General features: G+C 43.7%; 2 protein-coding genes across 2 annotated transcripts in view; one reads left to right on the top strand and one right to left on the bottom strand.

Annotated features, from left to right (window-relative positions):
• The first annotated feature begins 2,206 nt into the window (after positions 1–2,206).
• On the top strand, positions 2,207–11,640 carry LOC112104709 (gastrokine-1-like). Its single transcript, XM_024197204.2, has 6 exons — positions 2,207–2,218; positions 5,816–5,869; positions 6,924–7,061; positions 8,577–8,684; positions 11,171–11,309; positions 11,546–11,640. The coding sequence occupies exons 1-6, from the start codon at positions 2,207–2,209 to the stop codon at positions 11,638–11,640; spliced, it is 546 nt and encodes a 181-aa protein (XP_024052972.2).
• Positions 11,641–14,683: 3,043 nt separating this feature from the next.
• Positions 14,684–21,350, bottom strand: part of GKN2 (gastrokine 2) — an 8,334-nt gene continuing 1,667 nt past the window's right edge. Inside the window, exons 2-6 of the mRNA XM_024197215.2 lie at positions 18,152–18,205; positions 17,242–17,373; positions 16,709–16,819; positions 15,756–15,909; positions 14,684–14,878 (exon numbers count right to left, since the gene is read on the bottom strand). Of these exons, the coding sequence (XP_024052983.2) occupies positions 14,796–14,878; positions 15,756–15,909; positions 16,709–16,819; positions 17,242–17,373; positions 18,152–18,205 (534 nt within the window). The 3' untranslated portion in view covers positions 14,684–14,795. The remainder of the gene's footprint in view (positions 14,879–15,755; positions 15,910–16,708; positions 16,820–17,241; positions 17,374–18,151; positions 18,206–21,350) is intronic.

Raw genomic sequence — 21,350 nt, 5'->3', positions numbered from 1 at the left:
AACCCTGATCCTGCACCAGGGATCTGCAGGCAGAGATGACACCTAGAAGCAGCCTGGTCAAGTCTTGGCTGTGACAATATGCAGACTGCGCAGCAATTCTGAGTACTCTGTGAAAGACCCTGCTAGGCATTCAGATGGGACAGAGATGAGCGCACTATTAAAACACAGGTAGACAGAGCCCAGTCTAGTGTCTGACCAGTAATTAACAGCTGTGGTGAGTCAAATTCACCCCTGGGATAACCAGGCAGAGCTCAATTGAACCAAATTCAGCCCGGGTGTCAGAAGGAACAACTTCCACTGATCAAGATCTACAGGCAATTTAGGAGCATAAATACTTCTGCGGATCTGGACCTCAAACACTAAATTTGACTCCTCACCTAGGCAGCAGTGATCCGTGCCCCACTCACTTCAATCATGCTGCTTGCACCGTAGCGGATGGTGAATTTGGCCTTGCCCCTTTAAAAGCAATGTCATTGATACTGCTTGCTATAATTTTAAAGCTCAAAAAAAATAATCTAAAGAGTAATGAACAAAGCCACGCTTAGGGGGCAGGGGAATTGACAGGCGCGAGATAGCTGGGGAGCAGAGGTCAGGCGCTTCTCTCACTACAATGCTCCAGAAAGAGGCGATAGTGCTCGTTAACAATCTCCCCACCTTGTTCCTTCACTTCTCTTCTGATCCAGCGGAGATATGCTGAAGGGAAACACTCTTCCAATCATTCCATTTCCACCCTGACATTCCCCAGGTCGGCCCATTGCTCTCAGGGCTTTCAGCACCACGCACGCTCTAGACATTCTTTCTGAGCACTACAAAAATCTTGCCTCCCTCTGTGCAAACAAAAAAGTTCAGCCCGCAGCTTAGAGCGGATCCATCCAGCAAAGCATCTCAGGACACAGTATATATGAACAATGCTGCATTGCACTGCCTGCATTTCCTTGCATGGCACTGCATTGGTTTACTTATAATTGGAAGCTATTCGTCTGCCTCTCCCATTCATGATTCTGTGAGGGGCACTTCAAAAAGGTGGGGGCTGTAGCTCTGTATCCCTCCCACCATGAAAATGTGTCCCTTTTCTTTTTAGTATGATTAGATGGAGAAATTTAAGCCAGAGAGAGAGAGAGAGAGAGAGTCATGGTGTATTGGACTGAAAATAGAACTAGGAACTCCTGAGTTTTAATCCCACCTCTGACACCGACTTTCTCTGAAGACTTGATGAAATCACGTAATCTCTCTGCCTCAGTTTCCCCATCGCGTAGATGGGGATAACTGTCTTCACTTATATGAATCCCCTGGGTGCTGTGAGGACAAAGTTAAAGCCTATCCCTTCCTAAGTAAACCCACTCTCCCCAAAACATAGAACTAACATGAGATTTGCTGCCATCGCACTGTTCACTCTGCTTGTGTGTTATATCCCTTTGCCCCACACTGTGGCCATGTTTGTCTGTTTAGATTATAAACTCTTTGGGGCAGGGACCAGGTGTACAATGGGCCTGGATTGGTCCTTAGGCACTGCAGTAATAAATTATGATCATCATCAACACCATTTAGGAAGCATTTTGAAGATGAAAAGCGCTACATAGGCCTGAACTTGCAAAGTACTGACTGACTCCTGCAAGGTGCTACATACCCTCTGCTCCCATTGGAGTCAGTAGGCCTCATCCTTACTTAGGCCACTAATTTCTATCAGAAATTTGCCTACGTAAGAGACTTCAAGATTTGGCCCCGTGGGAAATCAAGGGTGCTGCAAAGGGCAAGACTTCATAAGACCTAATGACTGTGAGCTCCCTGCAAGTATGTGAATTTCAGCCAAAATGAGAGTAGTTTTGGCACCGTCACATTCCCAGTCTTTTTTCTGTTTTAAACAGACCCTAGGTAGCTATCTCAGAGCACTGCACCATGGGCAAATAATACTCAATACATTAAGCTGAATCATTTTTTTTTAATTTTTTTTTTCTTGAGCTAGAGATGGAGGAGGCTGACTTTAAAACTGTTCGTTAATTAGTCCATGTAAGACAAAAGATTAGATTGTTCATCGGGAATGCTCACTGAGATAGAGAAAGAACTTTAATCACTCTAGGGTGCTGAAGATTTCCTATCTCCATGCACCTCCTAGCTGCTGATAAGAGAAGTATATATATATAGTTGTATATGCAGTGAACTTGAGGCATTTTCTAGCTGTTTCTTTGAGTATCACCCTGAGGACAAAATGAAGAACCTAGTAAGTATATGTTCTACCTTTAGTGTGATGGGTATTAGGTTACTCATGGGTGCATTCTACCTTCAGTATGATGGCTATTAAATTATTACTGTAAAGGAATTGCTCTGCTTTTTTACAGCATTACAATGCTGGGCATCTAGCTCAAATCAGACAGGAGGATTTGCAAGTCTGTTTTATTAAAGTCTATTTGCAGTAAATTTAAAAGGTGCAGCCCTGAGAGCGCTAGCAGAGACTGAAGTCATCTGGTTATCTCTAGAGCAGGTGCAGAAGCAATGCAAGCTTCCCCTCCATTGTCCTCCCAAAGGGCCTCAAATGTAACTGGGAATGATCATCTGAGATGGGTAGTTAGTGTCTCTGGAGCCATCAGAGACAAATCACTCAGCCCCCTGGAGCACTCAGTACTTAGGTGCTATGTTGACACTTCCAACAAAGGTTCCTGCGGTAGCAGCTGTGGTGATTATTTATGCAATATAGATGCCTGTTCTCTAGGAACTGGACTGTCAGCGGATTTCACATAGAACCCCGAAGCAAGACTGGATTTGAACTGGTAATGGCAGGTCCTGCAAGATTTAGTGTCATGATTAATTCTCGTTCATGAAGTCAATGCGATTATTCTCATGAGTGATCATTACTGACCTGAGTGAAGCTGCGAAGGATCAGACCCTTTGAAGTGGAGGGTTCTGTGTTCCATTAACAATCACCTGAGCCATCCAATCCTCATCCCCTAAGAATCAGTGTGCCTGACTGATCTCCTTTACACACAGCTTGTCACTGATGTCCTGATGGCTGCATTGATCATAGATTCCGAAGTCAGAAGGGACCACGGTGATCATCTAGTCCAGGGGTCTCAAACTCAAATGACCAGGAGGGCCACATGAGGACTAGTTCATTGGCCTGAGGGCCGCATCACTGACACCCCCCCTCCTCGCTGCTCCCAGCCCTGCCCCCACTCCACCCCTTCCATGAGGCCCCGCCCCTGCCCCACCTCTTCCCACCCTTCCCTGCCCCCTTCCAACCCCTTCCCCGAAGTCCCCACCCCAACTCTGCCCCCTCCCTGCCCCCAGAGGGTGCAGGAGGGGTGTGGCGGGGGCTCAGGGCAGTGAGTTGAGGTGCAGGGTGTTGCAGGGAGCTCAGGGCAGGGAGTGGAGGAGGTGTACAGGGTGCGGCAGAGGGCTCAGGGCAGGGAGTTGCGGTGTGGGGTGCAGGAGGAGTGAGGGGTGTGGCAGGGGTCGGGGTGCAGCAGGAGGCTCAGGGCAGGGAGTTGGGGTGCAGGGTGCAGGAGGGAGTACAGGGTGTGGCAGAGGATTGGGGTTCAAGCAGGGGGCTCAGGGCAGGGGGTTGGGGTACAGAAGGGGTCTGGGATGCAGCAGGGGGCTCAGGGCAGGGGGGTGGGGTGCAGCAGCGGGGGGGGGGGGCAGCGGGGGGCCCGGGCAGGGGGTTGGAGGGCGGGGTGCAGGAGGGCTTCAGGCTCTGGCCCAGAGCCGCTTACGTAAAGCAGCTCCGGGGTGGCAGTGGTGCACACCGGAGCCAGGGCAGGCTGCCTGCTTCCCTGCCTGCCCCAGCGCTGCACCGCTCTGCTCTGGGAAGTAGCTGGAACCATGTCCCTGCGGCCCCTGGGGGAGGGGGGACGCAGAAGGTACCTCCCCCAAAGCTCCCATTGGCCGCGATTCCCCGTTCCCAGCCAATGGGAGCTGCGGGGAAGGGGGGTGCCTGGAAACCAGGGCAACACACGGAGCCCTCTGCTCCCTCCTCTCCCCCCGGCCGCAGGGACGTGATGCCAGCTGCTTCAGTGAGCGACGTGGGGCTCGAGGGGGGCAATTTCGTGGGTGTAGTTTGCCCACCCCTGGCCTGAAGGTAGGCCGGGGCGGGGGGGAGAGTGCGGGCCGCTTGGCAGGCTGCAGGAAATAGCCCTGTGGGCCTCATGCAGCCCACGGGCCACATGTTTGAGACCCCTGATCTAGTCTGAGCTCTTGCATAACACAGGCCATAAAACTTCCTTTCCCAAAACAATTCCTCAACAAGAGTTTAGAGTCTGGAGTAACTGTACTGAAGGCAGTGGAACCAGTGTCAGAGTCAGAGTCAGCTTTTAGATGGACATGGATGCTGTTATGAATTTATACTGCTTGGGCCACGCCCTGGTTCTACAAGAGTCAACAGGTGTTTTTCCCTCTGTTTCAGTGATAGGTAGATTTGTCCCTTATGCGTCCCTGCATGCCCGCATTGAATAACCACACTGTAATAATTAAAAAACACTAATGGGATATACACTGAGAATGAAGTGAATGTATCAGTTATTCAAATATAGTATATTCTGTATTGCAACACTATTTCAGTGTTATGAATATTGTAACATTATACTTCTGCTTTATATTATATTGTATTGAACATGCATATATACATATACAGCAAGTAAAATATACGTTTTATGCTTGGGTTGCAATAATTGTTAATTCTATTATAATTATTATGTTTATATTTGAGTTTATGTTAAAAAGAAAGAGGAACAGAAAAGAGAAAAACATGGAAATAGGGCCTGATCCTCTGATCATTTCAGGGTGAGAGGTGGGAAGTAAAAGTTGCTTTATGCTACCTTTGCAGCTTGCAGTGCTGGCTAGGGCCAGTTTAGTCCCCAACTCCTTACTTCAGTTTAGAGCAGCCGCAAGGCTGCTCTAATGTATACTAGTTGTCTATGGCTTTAATGGGCCATTGTGACACCTAGGGAACTCTAAAGTGGAGGGAGTTCTGGCCACATCACTCTTCCTCACCATCATCCCTATGCCAGGGAATACACAGGGGTGCACAGAACTACTACCACAGCTGTACACCACCCATGGATTCCCCTTATGCAAGGGGAATTCCCAGACAGCTGGGTCTGCTTGACTTCTGATCAGTTTGCACAGCCAGTCTTTAGGTGAAATCCTAGCCTCACTGACATTGATGCAAAATTCGCACTGACTTCAGCGGGGCCAGAATCTCATGCTTTGGATTCAGTGTAATTTTGCAGATATACACTAGCTAAGGACCTGGCCTTATGAATATAGAATTGCTAAGGTTCAGTGTTTCAAAACAGGTGTCTAATTTTTGATGCCTCCCTTACTAAGACTTAAACCTCTTTGGGACAGGGACTGTCTCTCACTATAAGTCTGTACAGCACTTAGCACATTGAGGTTCTAATGCGCTACTGTAATACAAATAATAAATAATATTTTTGAATGTCCAATTTGAGCGTCGGACCAGATGTTAAAAAAGGGAAGCAACCAAATTAGAGACTACTTCTGAAAATATAGCCTTACTGGTGACATAGACTCATCACAAGCTCCATGCACCACTTAAGCCCTCACAATAATGCATAAATAAGATATCAGCAATACATAGGCCTTTTGCTGTCCCTCTGCACAGGGACAAATTTCACCCTTAATTATTTCTAAAAGCTGGTTATTTAGCCTTGTGAATGTATATTACTCTCGAACACTTCCAACATTAGAGCAAGCTTAGAGTCATTTTGAAAGAACTCCTTGCTTTGTGATGGTCTATGAGATGCTGCATAATGTGCAGAAATTCCATGGCTTTACTTTGCATGACTTGTCTCTGTTTCAGATAATCATTGGTGCTCTCCTGGGACTCTGCCTGACTCAGGCCCTGGCGGACGATGTAAGTGGATGCAAGTACTTTTCTGTGTGCATGGCTTATCGAAACAAGTAGTAAAATCAATATTTAAACAATAAAAAACATGAAATGGGCAAAGTCCACAATATACTTCTGATCTAGATAAGACACGCCGGAGAGTAAAATGGACAAATTTTGATCACGGTTATGCTGGTGTAAGTCTGGAGTAAACACATTGGAGCAGAGTCACTTTGGATTCACACTGGTATAAGTGAGATTAGAATCTGGCTTAAAGTACTCAGTTTGTACAACGGGATTTAATCAGCACTGCAGTATTCAAATTGATAGGCAGCTCCCTAGAGACTCTGCAGGTTTCCCGCTGTTATCTGAAGTACTTTGTATTCATTTATGGTCTGGCTTTCGTCCCCCTAAAATTACAATATGACGTGTCTGAGGCGCATACTGACCTATGATTTGGCAGGGGGAGGTAAATATTGCTCTCTTTTCCAGGGCCATGAAAGGCCCCTTGACAGCATCATCATGATGCTTCTGTCGCACCAAAGAGATGAGGCAGGCACCAGGCACCAGCCTGGAACAGCCCCTGCCTCCTCCGCAGGGACCCCCTGCCCAGCAGAATGCAGGGGATGGAGCAGAGGGAAGGCACAAAGACTGAGGATTTTATAGTGATTGTTCCTGCATGGTGGAGCATGGGGAAACTGGTTGATCCATTGGGTCTCACAGCTACTTCGTGGCTTGGGAAGAGGCTTCTTTCCCACGCCCCTGTCCAGCAATTCAGGCATGGCTGAAGATTTGACCCTTCGTGAATGAATATAATTCCCATTCATATTAATGGGTGATACCTACAGGTTGAGCAAAGAATCTTATGCACAGCTGGCCAAATTCTTCACCCAGTTACACTGGCAAGGCCCATTCATTTCAATTTGTGACACAGGAGCATTTGACCCAATATTTACTCTATTAATGAGGTTCCAAAGTCCTTACCCAGGCCAAATTCCCATTGAAATCCGGAGGGTTTTGCCCTGGGTGAGACTACAGTGAAACTGTATCATTCTTATTCATGCCGTTCTGTTTCATTTAGTCCGTCAATGAAAACAACCAAGGAAACGATGGTGGAAACAGCCACCAGAACGTGAACATCAACAACCAAGACCACATTGCCAATATCAACAGCTACAATGATTGGAAGGGTTGGGCTGCAGTCTGGGATTACAGCAAGGTCAGGATACAGTAAGAACATGGGTGTTCATAATGACTGGAGTGCTTACATCACTTGTCATCCAAAGTGATCTGCAAATGGAAGGGAAATGTCATTATCCCTGTTTTACTGATGGGGAAACTGAGGCAGAGAGCGGGGAAGTGACTTGCTCAAGGTCACAAAGCAAAATCAGTGGCAGAGCTGGGATGGAACTCAGGGGTGAAATCCTGGCTCCATTGAAGCGTTTGGCAAAACCCCCATCTACTTCAGTGGGACCTCAGATTCCTAACTCCCGGTGCAGTGTCATATCCACTGTATCGTGCTGCTCTCGATATACCACAGTTGACATATTGGAATGGACAAAGGTTTACCCCCTACTCCTCCTCCACCTATAGGAGCCACTTGTCAATTACTACATGCCAAGGAGAAATGTATTCCTGACTCCAGCTATTAATCAGTTATTGCTCTGGGGTGTTACCCAAAGTCCACTGAAGTCGATGTAAACATTCTCATGGACATCAGTGGGCTCTGGATCAGGCTCCTGAAATGTAAGGATGCAGTTTGCCCTGACTCAGCGTTCCACCCTGTATTTTACACATCTGCACTTTATATCCTCTGGGCCAGAGGTTGATCAGCCCTTGCATGGACATGTACAGACTTTGTGTAAATTGCACAGTCTAATCCAAAATTGTTTTCAGTCTGTGGCTGACAGCACGTTGCACAAATGCAAGTCATGGCGGTTGGACTTTTTGTACCAGTATAACTATTTCTGTAGGGGTGTGATTTTTTTCAACCAAAATAGTTATATCACTGCCACCCCTGTGTGGGAACAGCAAGACCTGTATAAAGGTGACATATACTGGGATGGCTTATTCCTCTTCCTGTACACAAATACTGTGTTGGTATAAAGCACCTTTATATCAATATAACTATGTCCACACAAGGATTTTATCACGTTAACTGTACTGGTACAACCTTCTAAAGTAGACAAGTCGTTAACAATAAATAAAAAATCTGCAAAAATATATTCCATCACAATGAATTCCATGCAACTTTCAGATCAGCTATAAAACTGAGGTTCTGACTGCTTGGAGTTATTAAAGATCCCATGGCATTTGTTTTTTTATATTAAAATTCCAAGTGGGAGAATTCCCTTTTTCTTAATTCGGTTAGATGTAGTATTCTTATTTGTTTCCTGTCCTAAACTGCTATTGTAGTGTTGCTATTAGCAGTAAAAGACCTGTTTTATTTTATTCCAGTGATGGCTACATTTTAATGTCAGGTGAAATAATTTCTATATAGTTGGCATATCAATTTGGAAAGAACTTTGGAATCTTTTGGCTCCATGAAATTTGGTTCATACATAGGCATAAAGGAGCACAGAGTACGATAGATGAGATTAAGGCAAAAAAGATACAGCACTTTCGTCACTGGAGCAATGTTTTAGTTAAAAGGTGCTACACAGAATCAGATAAGTAATCATTCACATCAATGTTATGTAATATACATGTCAGCAGTTTCTTTTTTGTTTTAAAGGAACTTTTTGCCACCAGGCTGTTCAACAAGAGGGCTTGCATTGTTGCAAAGATGAATAAAGATGCATTCCCAAGTCTGGAGAAACTCAGCAAGTTCAAGGACCAGAAGGTGAGAGGTCAATACATATGAGGAAATGTTAGTCAAAACAAACCCTTTTAGAAACAGAGCACAATCCAGCTCCTACTGAAGTCAATGGGAGTTTTGCCACTGGGATCAGTGGAAGAGTCATAGCTCTTAAATTCAGTGCAGTCGCATCAGTTTAAAACTGGTATAAAAGAGTAGAGAATCACGTCCACACTCTCTAAAATGCTCAATGGGACAGAAAAGCATGGCGATCTGGGTCTATGTCGTATTGTATTCCATATATTGGGCCTGAGTCTTCTCTCACTTCCATTCGTGAAAAGCAGAGTACGCCAAAGTGGAGTTACATCAGTACAAAACAGACATAATTGAGATCAGAACCTATAGGTTCACACCCATTGTATTAATACAACAATATTAAGAAGCTGCATTATCCTCTTCAGTTTAGTTTTGTATCATTAGCTGTTTGCGTAAGTTCTGAAATGTTATTCAAATACTGCTATGTACACCATGTTAGGCTGTTCTTCAATTACATAGCACATTCTTATCTAAGACAGACATAGAATGCTGTTAACCTGGGCATGTATTCATCTTAATACATTTTCAATCTATTTCTTTTTCATGGGCCAGATTCTCAACTGGGCCAACAACTTACAATGAGCAGTTTATTTGGTGAATGGGACCTTTCCCCCCTTATTCATGAAATATCCACAAATGCACTGGAATTTTCATGAATTTATTCACTATTCAAAAATTATTTGATGAATGCCTTGGTGAAATTCACACCTATGCATAGGACCAGTCTGAGGCCTAAACACCACTTGGATTCTGTTTAAGTTATATGGGTCATAAATGGCGTCTAAGCCTTGTGTTGTCTCTCTACACAAGGGTAAATTTCACCCTGCATGAACAAATTTGCAGCCTATTGATTGTTACACAACTACCCACTGAGAGTATCCCTTTAAGTATTCGATAAACTAGCTGTATGACTGGCTACAGTCACATGGTTTTGGTACTATTCCCTAATTGGCTGACCTAAGACTAGCTGCTCAGCTAGTGAATATCAGCACAGCTTCACCGACTTTAAGAGAGCTATGCTAATTTACACCAGGTGTGGATCTCTTAAGAATTTACTTCTGCTGGGACCCAAAATCAATGTTTCCTTGCCAAATATATTTTGTTTCAAGGTCTTTGTGTGTCATGGGGCACTCTCATCACTAGAGCGCCCCCTCAGGTCAGGATGTGGCATTGCAGGGAATCTTTCCACTCTTGCGTACCCTTTATCAGCTAATCTGGTTCTGCAGTCTTCTTCTGGGTGACTCAGCCCTCTGGGCAGGTCACACTTAAAGTTCAGTCCCCTTTTGAGGTAACAGAAGCCCAGCTGTAGTTGGTCAGGCCCCCACACTAGCTTTGCTCAGCTGGCCTCTTCAAAACCCCTTTGCCCAGCTCTTCACTGGGCCACCAGTGAAGTCCTTCCAAATCAAACAGGACTTAACGGAATCACACTCTTTGTTCGCAGAATACCAAGTCCCAGGGCTTCTCCCTGAGCCTCTCTGTAGAACTCAAAACTACAAGCAAAATTAAACACGACCAAAGCTTCTTCTGCCCCTCTCCAGGCCTGGGCCTCTTGTCCCTCTTGGGCTCCTTTCCAGCTCCCTGTTCCTGATGTGAGGCATCACTCCCAGGACTGGCACCCTGGAGTGGGGTTCCTTGTTCCAGGAGTTAGTGCCACTCCTGCGGCTCAGCTCTCCAGCTACATCCCACCGTGACTGCTTTCCTCCACACCCAGCTCCTGACTTGGTTCCCTTAAGCCTTTTTATTATGAGGTCCAGGTGTTGGCCATATGAACACCTGACCCCATTAGTCCTGCCCACTCAGGCTGGGAGGCAGTTAATTACGGTACAGATGAGGCTGTCTCTATTTCCCCTTAAAGGAGTCAGTCACCCTGTGGCAAAATTTGTTTTGATACAGACAAATCTTCACTTACTCAGTTGCCCACAGAACAAAAATGAGAACAGTCGTGAGCAAAATCATGCAAAATTTCATTCAGAAGTCACCAAAGTATTGGTAAATTGACTCCAAGGAGACTTAAACATGTGCTTAAAATTAATGACATCCATAAGTGCTGACCTGCACAAAGGTTAGAGCTGGATGGAAAATTGGTTTCTTTTGTGTGGAGAATTTCAACTTTTTTGGAAAAACCAAAACTGAAAAATTTTGTCCAAAAACCTTTTGGTTTTGGGGTAAAATGTTTTTGGCTTTCAGCCAAAAGCTTTCCAGTTTTCAGGTGTTCAGTTTTTAAGCAAAATGCCATTTTTTTGGGCAGAAAGCAGATGCTTTTCATGAAAATTTTTGTTGAGTCCAAAAAGCAGTTTTGATCGAACATTTTCAACCCTCTGTAGTAAAGATGCTTTCCTGGGTCAAGGTCAGACATCCAGGTGACACAAATGAACACTCACACATATCTTAAGGATGCCTATTGATTGTATTCTTCACATTCTGTTATGATATAGCCAGCCAAGGGTACGCCACCACCACCTTTCTTGAGATTCTCGATCACCAAGACCCGCTTCAGGAATGTTGCCCAGTTCGGAAGGTCCATTGGCAATCTCTGTAAAGGAGTCCCTACGTACTACGCACAACAGGATCAGGGTGAGCACTTTTGCCTGAGTGTTTAGAACATGATAATGCATGAAAAAGGGGAATGTGGATTATTGCATTGAATGGGGACTGGATGAGATTGATAATGGGCTAGAGAAACTTGTATTTCTAGGGCATTGTTCAGCTGCTCTCGGAAGCCAGTTTCTCACTAAGCAGTATAATGAATTGATCTCTGAAGTATCTCGTTATATTCTAACCATTTCTCATCTTTTCTTTTTCCCTTAAAGGAGGAGCCCTGTTTTTTGAGTCTCAAGGCTGTGCTGATGCTGGAATCCTGGGCCTGTTTGGCATTTACCTGTGTGGCAACATCTCAAGTTGCTAAGCTTAGCTGTTGGTCATCATTCAGGAGCCTCATTGCATTGGGTTTTTTATTCGCTGTTCACCTTATCCGTCTCTTTAGTTCTATTTTTAGAAATACACCATTTCATACTTTCCATTGTTTGATTTCAAGTCTGGCCTCCAACTGTTAAATAAAGTGCTTTCATGAAAGGGATTGTGCCTGACTTTCTTTTTTTCCTCTCAGAGTTTAATAAAAAGGATATTGGCTGGAAGTTAAAACACCAAGCTAGCGTCATGCCCCACACTGCTGCCTTATTCTGCTTTTCATTCTCTGCCTTGCTGCAAAAATATTGGCCATGAAGTATAATGAGAGAGGACCTGTGTATTGATATAGACCTAAATCCTAGGAGAGCCACAGACACAGGTTTGATGTCATTTTGTTCAGAGAACTGCAGCAGCCCAGAAGCTCTTTCACTTTCACAGCACTAGCGTTCCAGTAGTAGTGGGTTCTCCAGTTGTAACAGCATGGGAGTCTTAAAGGGAGTGCACAGGCAGTAAAAATACAAACCCAGTTATACAGTCAAATTCAGATTAAGATACCAGATACATGCAAATTAATTATTTTAAAATACTTTTTTATTAAATAATAATTCTAGACTAATGTCTAGACTATCTATCTATCTATCTATCTTATTTTTGTGCATCCAGCACATCTCTTAGCGGACTGTGCAGGATAATTCCCCAAAGGCTTTTTTCAGTCTTAGCACCATAACAGATTTTAAACCAGCATCCCCTGAACAACAGAACCAGAGACTTATAGATTGAAGATCCAGTGTAATAAAGCCTAAATTAATAGAGACAACCAGTTTCTATGTCTTTAGGTGACTGGATGGCTCAAGGAATTGGGAATATGTAGGCAGACTTTCACATCTACATTATCAGTTCAAAGATAGTCTGTGTCAGTAGTGATAACCACATATAATTAACATTTGGAGGCTGTTTCATGGCCTGTGTAAAACAAGTGGAAGGTCCCAGTTAGAGATGGTCGGGAATTTTCCACTGAAACATTTTACTAAAAAATGCCTATCTGTCAACAACAAAACTGTTTGTGAAACAGGGACAGTTTCGATGAATCTCCCAATCTGAAATTTTGTTGGCAAAAAAAGTTTCAAAATTGTTGAAATTAAAAGTTTTGACTTTTGAAATGAAAAGTTTCCGTTTTTCAAGTTGAAATGACTTTTCAGTTACAAATTTTAGCAAATGTAGACAAGAAAGGGTTTAAAAAGTTCAAAATGGAAATAAAACATTTAGAATTTATCTAAGCAAAATGTTTCAATTAACCTGAACTGGGTTTTTTTTTTTTGTTGGTTTGTCAGTTCATGACAATTTTCAAGAGTTTGACTTTTTGCCCTGATTTGGGGTAGGAAACTTTTTCAAAATCTTGGAAAATTGTCATAGGGCGGGAAGACCATTTCTCACCTAACACTGGCCCCAGGCCAGTTTCTAAAGTACAGCTGTCCACATTACAAATCCCTTCAACTGAATAGCTCCTCTTGATGGTACCCTCAGAGAGAGCCCAAAGACTGAGTGGAGCATGAACTACCTTCTCACCCTTCCAGCAATGTTGAGGCACTTTGGCAGGACAAGATGGGGAAGTTTTCTCAGGCTGTACCTCTTCTCTGGACCAATAGAGGACCTTGCACTCCAAGACTGTCAATCCTGCACTTTTCACCAGCACTGGGTTCACTGTAAAATATTATTAAATAGAAAATCCTATCTCTTGGAGACACACACACAAATATTCCTGGATTTAATTGCCAGCCTTGAACCCTCTAGATACATTTTTATGGATCACCAAAGTCCTGCAGCCTGTTGTGAATAGGATTAATTTGTCTAACAGAACAGTTTCGTCATAAGAAGATAAAATGCTCCTTTAATAAGTGACAGATGGTTTGATAAGCAGCCAGATTTGAAAATAACTAAGTTAGGAAATTATCCAATTCCCCGGACTCCTAAGTATGCTCTGCTCACTGGCAGCCCTTCAAGGCTCAGTAGGCTGCATTTTCCGACTCTATAATATACATTCCTCCCAAACACTGCAAATATTAATTCCCTCACTGAAATCTAAGAGACAGGGTTGTAGCTATGCTATGCTACCTTGTGTCCTTCAGTTCCCCTTGCAAGCTGCCCTCTGGGAAAACATGTGAAGTGCACTTAGCAATAGGCACAGCTTTTAGAATTGGTGCTGAGGAAAAGATTCTTTATAATCTGGGAAGTAAGCTTTTTGGGGCACATATCTTTTCGTTCTGTGTTTGTACAGCACCCAGCACCTGGTCCTTGATTAGGGCCCTAATTGCTACTACAACACAAACAATTATTATTATTATTAATAATAATGATGATAAATGATGGTGAGATTTCAAAGGCTATAAGTAAATTAGGTAGTCAATTCCAATTGATGTAGGCCCCTTTGAAAATTGCAATCTAAGTCAGTGAGGAATCTGAAATGCACTGCAAAACAAAGGGTCCCATCCAAACTTTTCCCAAGTTGGGATGGTGTTCACATTCAATGTCTGATTCATCTCACAATAAAAATAGGGACTGACTGTAAACTTCCAGATCTAAACTTTCTCAAAGTTTGATGATGTTAAGGTCTGGGGTTTTGGTTCAGACGAATCTCTAAAAGTAACATTTAAATAAAACATTCTAAAAGGAGTTCTGAAGTATTAAAGATGTGGCTGCTAGTTTGGATGACATCTATCTATCTATCTCTAGCCATGACATTTATGGAGTGCCAGTCACTGAAGTATCTAGGTGCTGACTTCACTGGGGAGTTTTGTCTGTAAAAAACCCTGAAAAGTTGAGCTCACATTGTGTATGACACATTGCATGCTGAACAGATGAATGGACCAAGGACAGCTTTATTTTGCTTTGGAGGGAAGCATAAAAGCACAAAAATAAGAGGAGAGGGGATTCATTTAGTTGTGTGCTGCTTGTTTTGCAAAAGAAACATAAGGCAGTTGGAATGTTTCATTCTTTTATTAGTAGATCATAGTTTTCAGAAAGATCGGGAGAGGCTGATTATCTGGAACAATGAGATCTATCCCAATTTAATAACATTGCTCGTGGCTTACAAAGTATGAGAGCATCTGGAAAATAATAAGCCCATTCCAAGCAATGGCACTGCCAGGGTTATGTCTAAAGATTGATCTTTCCGCAGATTGAAATGCCCAAAATGCCCAGGATTCCTGCCTTAGCACAGCCACCAGCTCTTATGGCACCTAAACAGGAAACAAGGACACAAATATATTTTAAGTGACAATTCTCCAAAATCAAGCAAAAAAATAAAATAAAATAAAATACAAGTACAGGATTTGATTGTCAGTTAGGGTTCAGCCCAACACACATTTTAGACTCCAGTTGATGTGTGTGGGAGTTGGATCAGACTCTTATGGTGCAACTCAAATGGGGGAGATGCAAATGCAGCTTTAAGCCACCTTTCTGTGCTTCTGGTCCTGGGCCAGCCATGTGTCAAGCCAGTGCTCTGGCATAAGTTAGACCTACTATAGCCATTGGCAGGGGATCATTAGAGAACAAAGGAATCTTGGCTCCCCCCCTTCCCATGGCCACATCCTCTATGCCAGCAGCAGGGTGTAATGGAGGAGCATCAATAGGGGCTCCAGAAAGTGCTACCTTTGTCTGCCTTGCAAGACAGATCCTGGGCCGCCACTCCAGCAAATCCATCTTGTTACTAAATTGTGGAGTGCAGAGATGAGCCCAAGCGGTCATTTTATATTCAGCAAGACAGGGAGGACAGTACAGTGATTAGGGTATTAACCTTGGACTTGGGAGACCTGGTTTAATTTCCTGCTCCGCCAGAGACTTCCTGTGTGACCTTGGGCAAGTCACTTAAGGTAGGATGCTCAAAAAGAGTTATCCTAACTTCTTTTGAGCATTCCACCCTTAGCCTCTCTCTGCTTTGGTTACCCATCGATAAAATGGGGGATAATAACACTGACCTAGATCCCAAGGAAATATGCGAAAGATTGTGAGGTGCTCAGGAACTATGGCTCACATCAGAACCAGAGACAGAACTAGGAAAAACAGCTTCAAGACTCGGCGCCTTTTAAAGAATTTGGTTTCATTCTTGTTACTCACCTTCAACCTTGCGAACCTTGTAGACAGGCACACCCTTGCAGAGTTTCTCAATGGGTTTACCAAAGGTAAACCACTCCTTGATTTCACCAAATATAGAATCACTGGGTTCATATTGCACCCACAGTTTTTTTTCGGAAAACATCTTGTTCATCATCTTAAAGGAGAAAATATTAAAATATAGTTAGCAAGACATCTTATTCCTTAATCTTCTGTAACATCCTTGTGAGAAAACCCACCCACCTCTAACAAATTTTCTCTAGCCACATACAAAGCGTCATCTACAGAAGTAACAGATTGCTAATTACAAAGAAGGAAATAGTCACAAAGTTCACTGAAGAGTACCGGTAATTATATACATATAGCAAAAATGAACTGCATTAATAAAATACTTAATAATGATTAATAATAATATAGAACAGCCATATAGTTTTACACTTTGGCAGCTTTCACTTTGTTTTCCATGTTCACCCTCCTAATCTGTACAGTTATTATAAATATATTAAGTAATTTTGCTATGAATATGTTACTGTTCACCTGTCATATAAGAGGCCGAATTCTGAAATTCCCACTCAAGCCAAATCCCTATTGATTTCAGTGAACGTTTTGCCTGTATAGGAACTTCATGGGTTGGCCCAAGTAAACTGATGACCAGATGTTCAGAGACTCTGGCATGCTAACTAGTTATGCAATCCCCGAGCATGCTCAAATAAATTTGTTAGTCTGTAAGGTACCACAAGTACTCCTTGTTCTTTTTGCTGATACAGACTAACATGGCTACCACTCTGAAACCTGCATCACTGTAGTATCAAAGTCTCTGTTTTGTTATCACCGGTCTAATAAGAAAGACTCCTAAGAAAAGAGAGTATTCCAGATGGCAGTACCCTTTACTTCCATCACACCACCTCTCTAACGTGACTTGCTTGTATATAGTACATAATACTTCAGAGAATTACCTGTTTCTCGTAAGCAAGCCGTCCAATTTCTTCCAGCTCTGGGATATATCCTTTCTCCATTTTCAAGATAAAGCAGGCCCTCCGGGAAAACAGCCTTGTAGCAATATATCCCTGTGATATACAAGAGCAGGTTTATAATTTGAAAACAGTTACTGCCACCCAGTTGTTAATTCTCTTTGTATGCTGGGCCAAATTTTGCTCTGAGCTGCAATAGTGTAAATGCAGAGTGAATTCATGGACTTCCATGGAGTTACTCTGCATTCACACCATTGTAACTAGGAACAGAATATATATCTCCGTGTTTATGTCTATGTACAGTTCTAAGGGCAAAATTTATCTTTTCTTCATTTTGTATTTCTGTTGCATTGCATAGACATATGAAGAAACCAAAGAGATGGATGACTAAAATAGACATCGTTTAAGGATTATTCATGAGGAGGAAGAAGAGGTATCAAGCTAGTTTACTGTGTTTAAAAAGAAAAAAAAAACATTGAGATGATTTTGAGCCAAGACAGATTCTTGGTTTCACTTACATGTTTGTAGTCAAAAATGGTATCAGAGGAGCACATCCCAGCATGGACATGGATATCAGCAATATGAAGTTCATTGCTAATAGTCACAGTTTGCTGGACATAGTCACCGTTTGTTCCTGGGAGGCTATAGATCTGAGTACAAAACACAAAATATGTGATAGTCACCTTTTTCACTCATCTGAAAAGTGCAACATAAAAGACAGTATTTTACCTGTTATGATTCCAGGGCTAATGAAGTCAAAGAACTAAAATGAGTCTGATTTTTATTTACGCTATGGCCCTTTTGCATCACTTTGGCAGTACAAGGCCCCTTTACGCTACCAAAGGGGCCTTACTGTAAGTAAGAATCAGGTCTGCTGCGTCTTGCTTCACTAAGGGATGATTAAGGAGGGAGATACTATCTATATAGGACATGGTGAAATATTAAGAAAGCGGAGACATTTTTTAGAAGGGAGATAACCAGGAGCAACGGTTTATAAAGTGAACACAATTATTTGGGATGTAAAAAGCAGCAATAATTTCTTCATGGCAAGAGCTATTGGACTGTGGATTATTCTTGCCTAGGAAGTGTTGCGCTCGCAAATATCTATACTCTTGGGAATAATCCTGAACTGATTTAGTGGGATGGAAGGAGGTGACCTCACAGGTCTTTTTCTTCTTTGGGGCCTTATCTAACAGTCCTTCCTCAGGCAAGTGTCAATGGGAGTTCTTCCTGAGTAATGACAGCAGGATTGGCTCCTTAATTTATAGGATTGTCTGGTTTGGCGAAGATTACCTTTTCCTTTGTGCTCAGCAATAAGCATTTTATTAAATTCCTCAGTGCTTTTCTTCCTGGTTATCCCATTTCTCCAGGGACCTAATGCATTGCAAATGAATACTAGGCAGTACAAAGCATTGGCAGTCTACTTACTTCATATGAATAAGCTTGAGTCCAGAAGACTCCCAGCACAGCAATTACTGTAGCCTGAAAAAGAAATAACAGCATTCATATGCAATAGAAACACTAAAAACCACCATGACACATGGACAGAGTTCATACCAAAACTCAGAGCTTGCAGAATTAATGAATCAAGGGAAGCTATTTTATTCCCAAAGCTTGAAAAATTTGCATTGCATGCGGATTATCTGAAAATAATTACATTTTCTAATTGTAAGTTTCTCCTGGTTACGTTTCATTTTGCTTGTATCACTGTGAAACTTTATAAAAACTGCTTAATCTTAAAGGGAACCCAAAAAGGAATTAAAAAAAAATTCTACTTGTGAAATTGTTTACTTTTTTATGGTATTATGGTATCTATCTATACCATAATATGTGACGGAGAGACTGCCGCGACTCATCAAGCCCTCGGATCGCTACCCCTTCCTGCTTCTCCACGTGGGCACCAATGATACTGCCAAGAATGACCTTGAGCGGATCACTGCAGACTACGTGGCTCTGGGAAGAAGGATAAAGGAGTTTGAGGTGCAAGTGGTGTTCTCGTCCATCCTCCTTGTGCAAGGAAAAGGCCTGGGTAGAGACCGTCAAATCGTGGAAGTCAATGAATGGCTACGCAGGTGGTGTCGGAGAGAAGGCTTTGGATTCTTCGACCATGGGATGGTGTTCCAAGAAGGAGGAGTGCTAGGCAGAGACGGGCTCCACCTAACGAAGAGAGGGAAGAGCATCTTCGCCAGCAGGCTGGCTAACCTAGTGAGGAGGGCTTTAAACTAGGTTCACCGGGGGAAGGAGACCAAAGCCCTGAGGTAAGTGGGGAAATGGGATCCTGGGAGGAAGCACGAGCAGGAGAGCGCAAGAGGGGAGGACTCCTGTCTCATGCTGAGAAAGAGGGACGATCAATGAGTTATCTTAAGTGCCTATACACAAATGCAAGAAGCCTGGGAAACAAGCGGGGAGAACTGGAAGTCCTGGCACAGTCAGGGAACTATGATGCGATTGGAATAACAGAGACTTGGTGGGATAACTCACATGACTGGAGTACTGTCATGGATGGATATAAACTGTTCAGGAAGGACAGGCAGGGCAGAAAAGGTGGGGGAGTTGCGTTGTATGTAAGAGAGGAGTATGACTGCTCAGAGCTCCGGTATGAAACTGCAGAAAAACCTGAGAGTCTCTGGATAAAGTTGAGAAGTGTGAGCAACAAGGGTGATGTCGTGGTTGGAGTCTGCTATAGACCACCAGACCAGGGGGATGAGGTGGATGAGGCTTTCTTCTGGCAACTAGCAGAAGTTGCTAGATCGCAGGCCCTGGTTCTCATGGGAGACTTTAATCACCCTGATATCTGCTGGGAGAGCAATACAGCGGTGCACAGACAATCCAGGAAGTTTTTGGAAAGTGTAGGGGACAATTTCCTGGTGCAAGTGCTGGAGGAACCAACTAGGGGCAGAGCTTTTCTTGACCTGCTGCTCACAAACAGGGAAGAATTAGTAGGGGAAGCAAAAGTGGATGGGAATCTGGGAGGCAGTGACCATGAGATGGTCGAGTTCAGGATCCTGACACAAGGAAGAAAGGAGAGCAGCAGAATACGGACCCTGGACTTCAGAAAAGCAGACTTTGACTCCCTCAGGGAACAGATGGGCAGGATCCCCTGGGAGAATAACATGAAGGGCAAAGGGGTCCAGGAGAGCTGGCTGTATTTTAAAGAATCCTTATTGCGGTTACAGGAACAAACCATCCCAATGTGTAGAAAGAATAGTAAATATGGCAGGCGACCAGCTTGGCTAAACAGTGAAATCCTTGCAGATCTTAAAGGCAAAAAAGAAGCTTACAAGAAGTGGAAGATTGGACAAATGACCAGGGAGGAGTATAAAACTATTGCTCGGGCATGCAGGAATGAAATCAGGAAGGCCAAATCACACTTGGAGTTGCAGCTAGCAAGAGATGTTAAGAGTAACAAGAAGGGTTTCTTCAGGTATGTTAGCAACAAGAAGAAAGTCAAGGAAAGTGTGGGCCCCTTACTGAATGAGGGAGGCAACCTAGTGACCGAGGATGTGGAAAAAGCTAATGTACTCAATGCTTTTTTTGCCTCTGTCTTCACGAACAAGGTCAGCTCCCAGACTGCTGCACTGGGCAGCACAATATGGGGAGAAGGTGACCAGCCCTCTGTGGAGAAAGAAGTGGTTCGGGTCTATTTAGAAAAACTGGACGTGCACAAGTCCATGGGGCCGGATGCGCTGCATCCGAGGGTGCTAAAGGAATTGGCGGATGAGATTGCAGAGCCATTAGCCATTATTTTTTAAAACTCATGGCGATCGGGGGAGGTCCCGGATGACTGGAAAAAGGCTAATGTAGTGCCCATCTTTAAAAAAGGGAAGAAGGAGGATCCGGGGAACTACAGGCCAGTCAGCCTCACCTCAGTCCCTGGAAAAATCATGGAACAGGTCCTCAAGGAATCAATTATGAAACACTTAGAGGAGAGGAAAGTGATCAGGAACAGTCAGCATGGATTCACCAAGGGGAAGTCGTGCCTGACTAACCTAATTGCCTTCTATGATGAGATAACTGGCTCTGTGGATGAGGGGAAAGCAGTGGATGTGTTATTCCTTGACTTTAGCAAAGCTTTTGATACGGTCTCCCACAGTATTCTTGCCGCCAAGTTAAAGAAGTATGGGCTGGATGAATGGACTGTAAGGTGGATAGAAAGCTGGCTAGATCGTCGGGCTCAACGGGTAGTGATCAATGGCTCCATGTCTAGTTGGCAGCCGGTTTCAAGCGGAGTGCCCCAAGGGTCGGTCCTGGGGCCGGTTTTGTTTAATATCTTTATTAATGATCTGGAGGATGGAGTGGACTGCACTCTCAGCAAGTTTGCCGATGACACTAAACTAGGAGGCGTGGTAGATACACTAGAGGGTAGGGATCGGATACAGAGGGACCTAGACAAATTAGAGGATTGGGCCAAAAGAAACCTGATGAGGTTCAACAAGGACAAGTGCAGAGTCCTGCACTTAGGACGGAAGAATCCCATGCACAGCTACAGACTAGGGACCGAATGGCTAGGTAGCAGTTCTGCAGAAAAGGACCTAGGGGTCACAGTGGACGAGAAGCTGGATATGAGTCAACAGTGTGCTCTTGTTGCCAAGAAGGCTAACGGCATTTTGGGCTGTATAAGTAGGGG

Source organism: Terrapene carolina, unplaced genomic scaffold (genome assembly GCF_002925995.2).
Source record: "Terrapene carolina triunguis isolate 2854851 unplaced genomic scaffold, T_m_triunguis-2.0 Scaffold53, whole genome shotgun sequence".
Classification (NCBI taxonomy): Eukaryota; Metazoa; Chordata; order Testudines; family Emydidae; genus Terrapene; species Terrapene triunguis.
This window is presented reverse-complemented; position numbering and strand designations above follow the sequence as displayed.

Coding starts and splice junctions, on each gene's coding strand:
- LOC112104709 (XM_024197204.2), top strand. Junction 5,870..6,923: donor CTCAGGCCCTGGCGGACGAT/GTAAGTGGATGC, acceptor TGTTTCATTTAG/TCCGTCAATGAAAACAACCA. Junction 11,310..11,545: donor CTACGCACAACAGGATCAGG/GTGAGCACTTTT, acceptor TTTCCCTTAAAG/GAGGAGCCCTGTTTTTTGAG.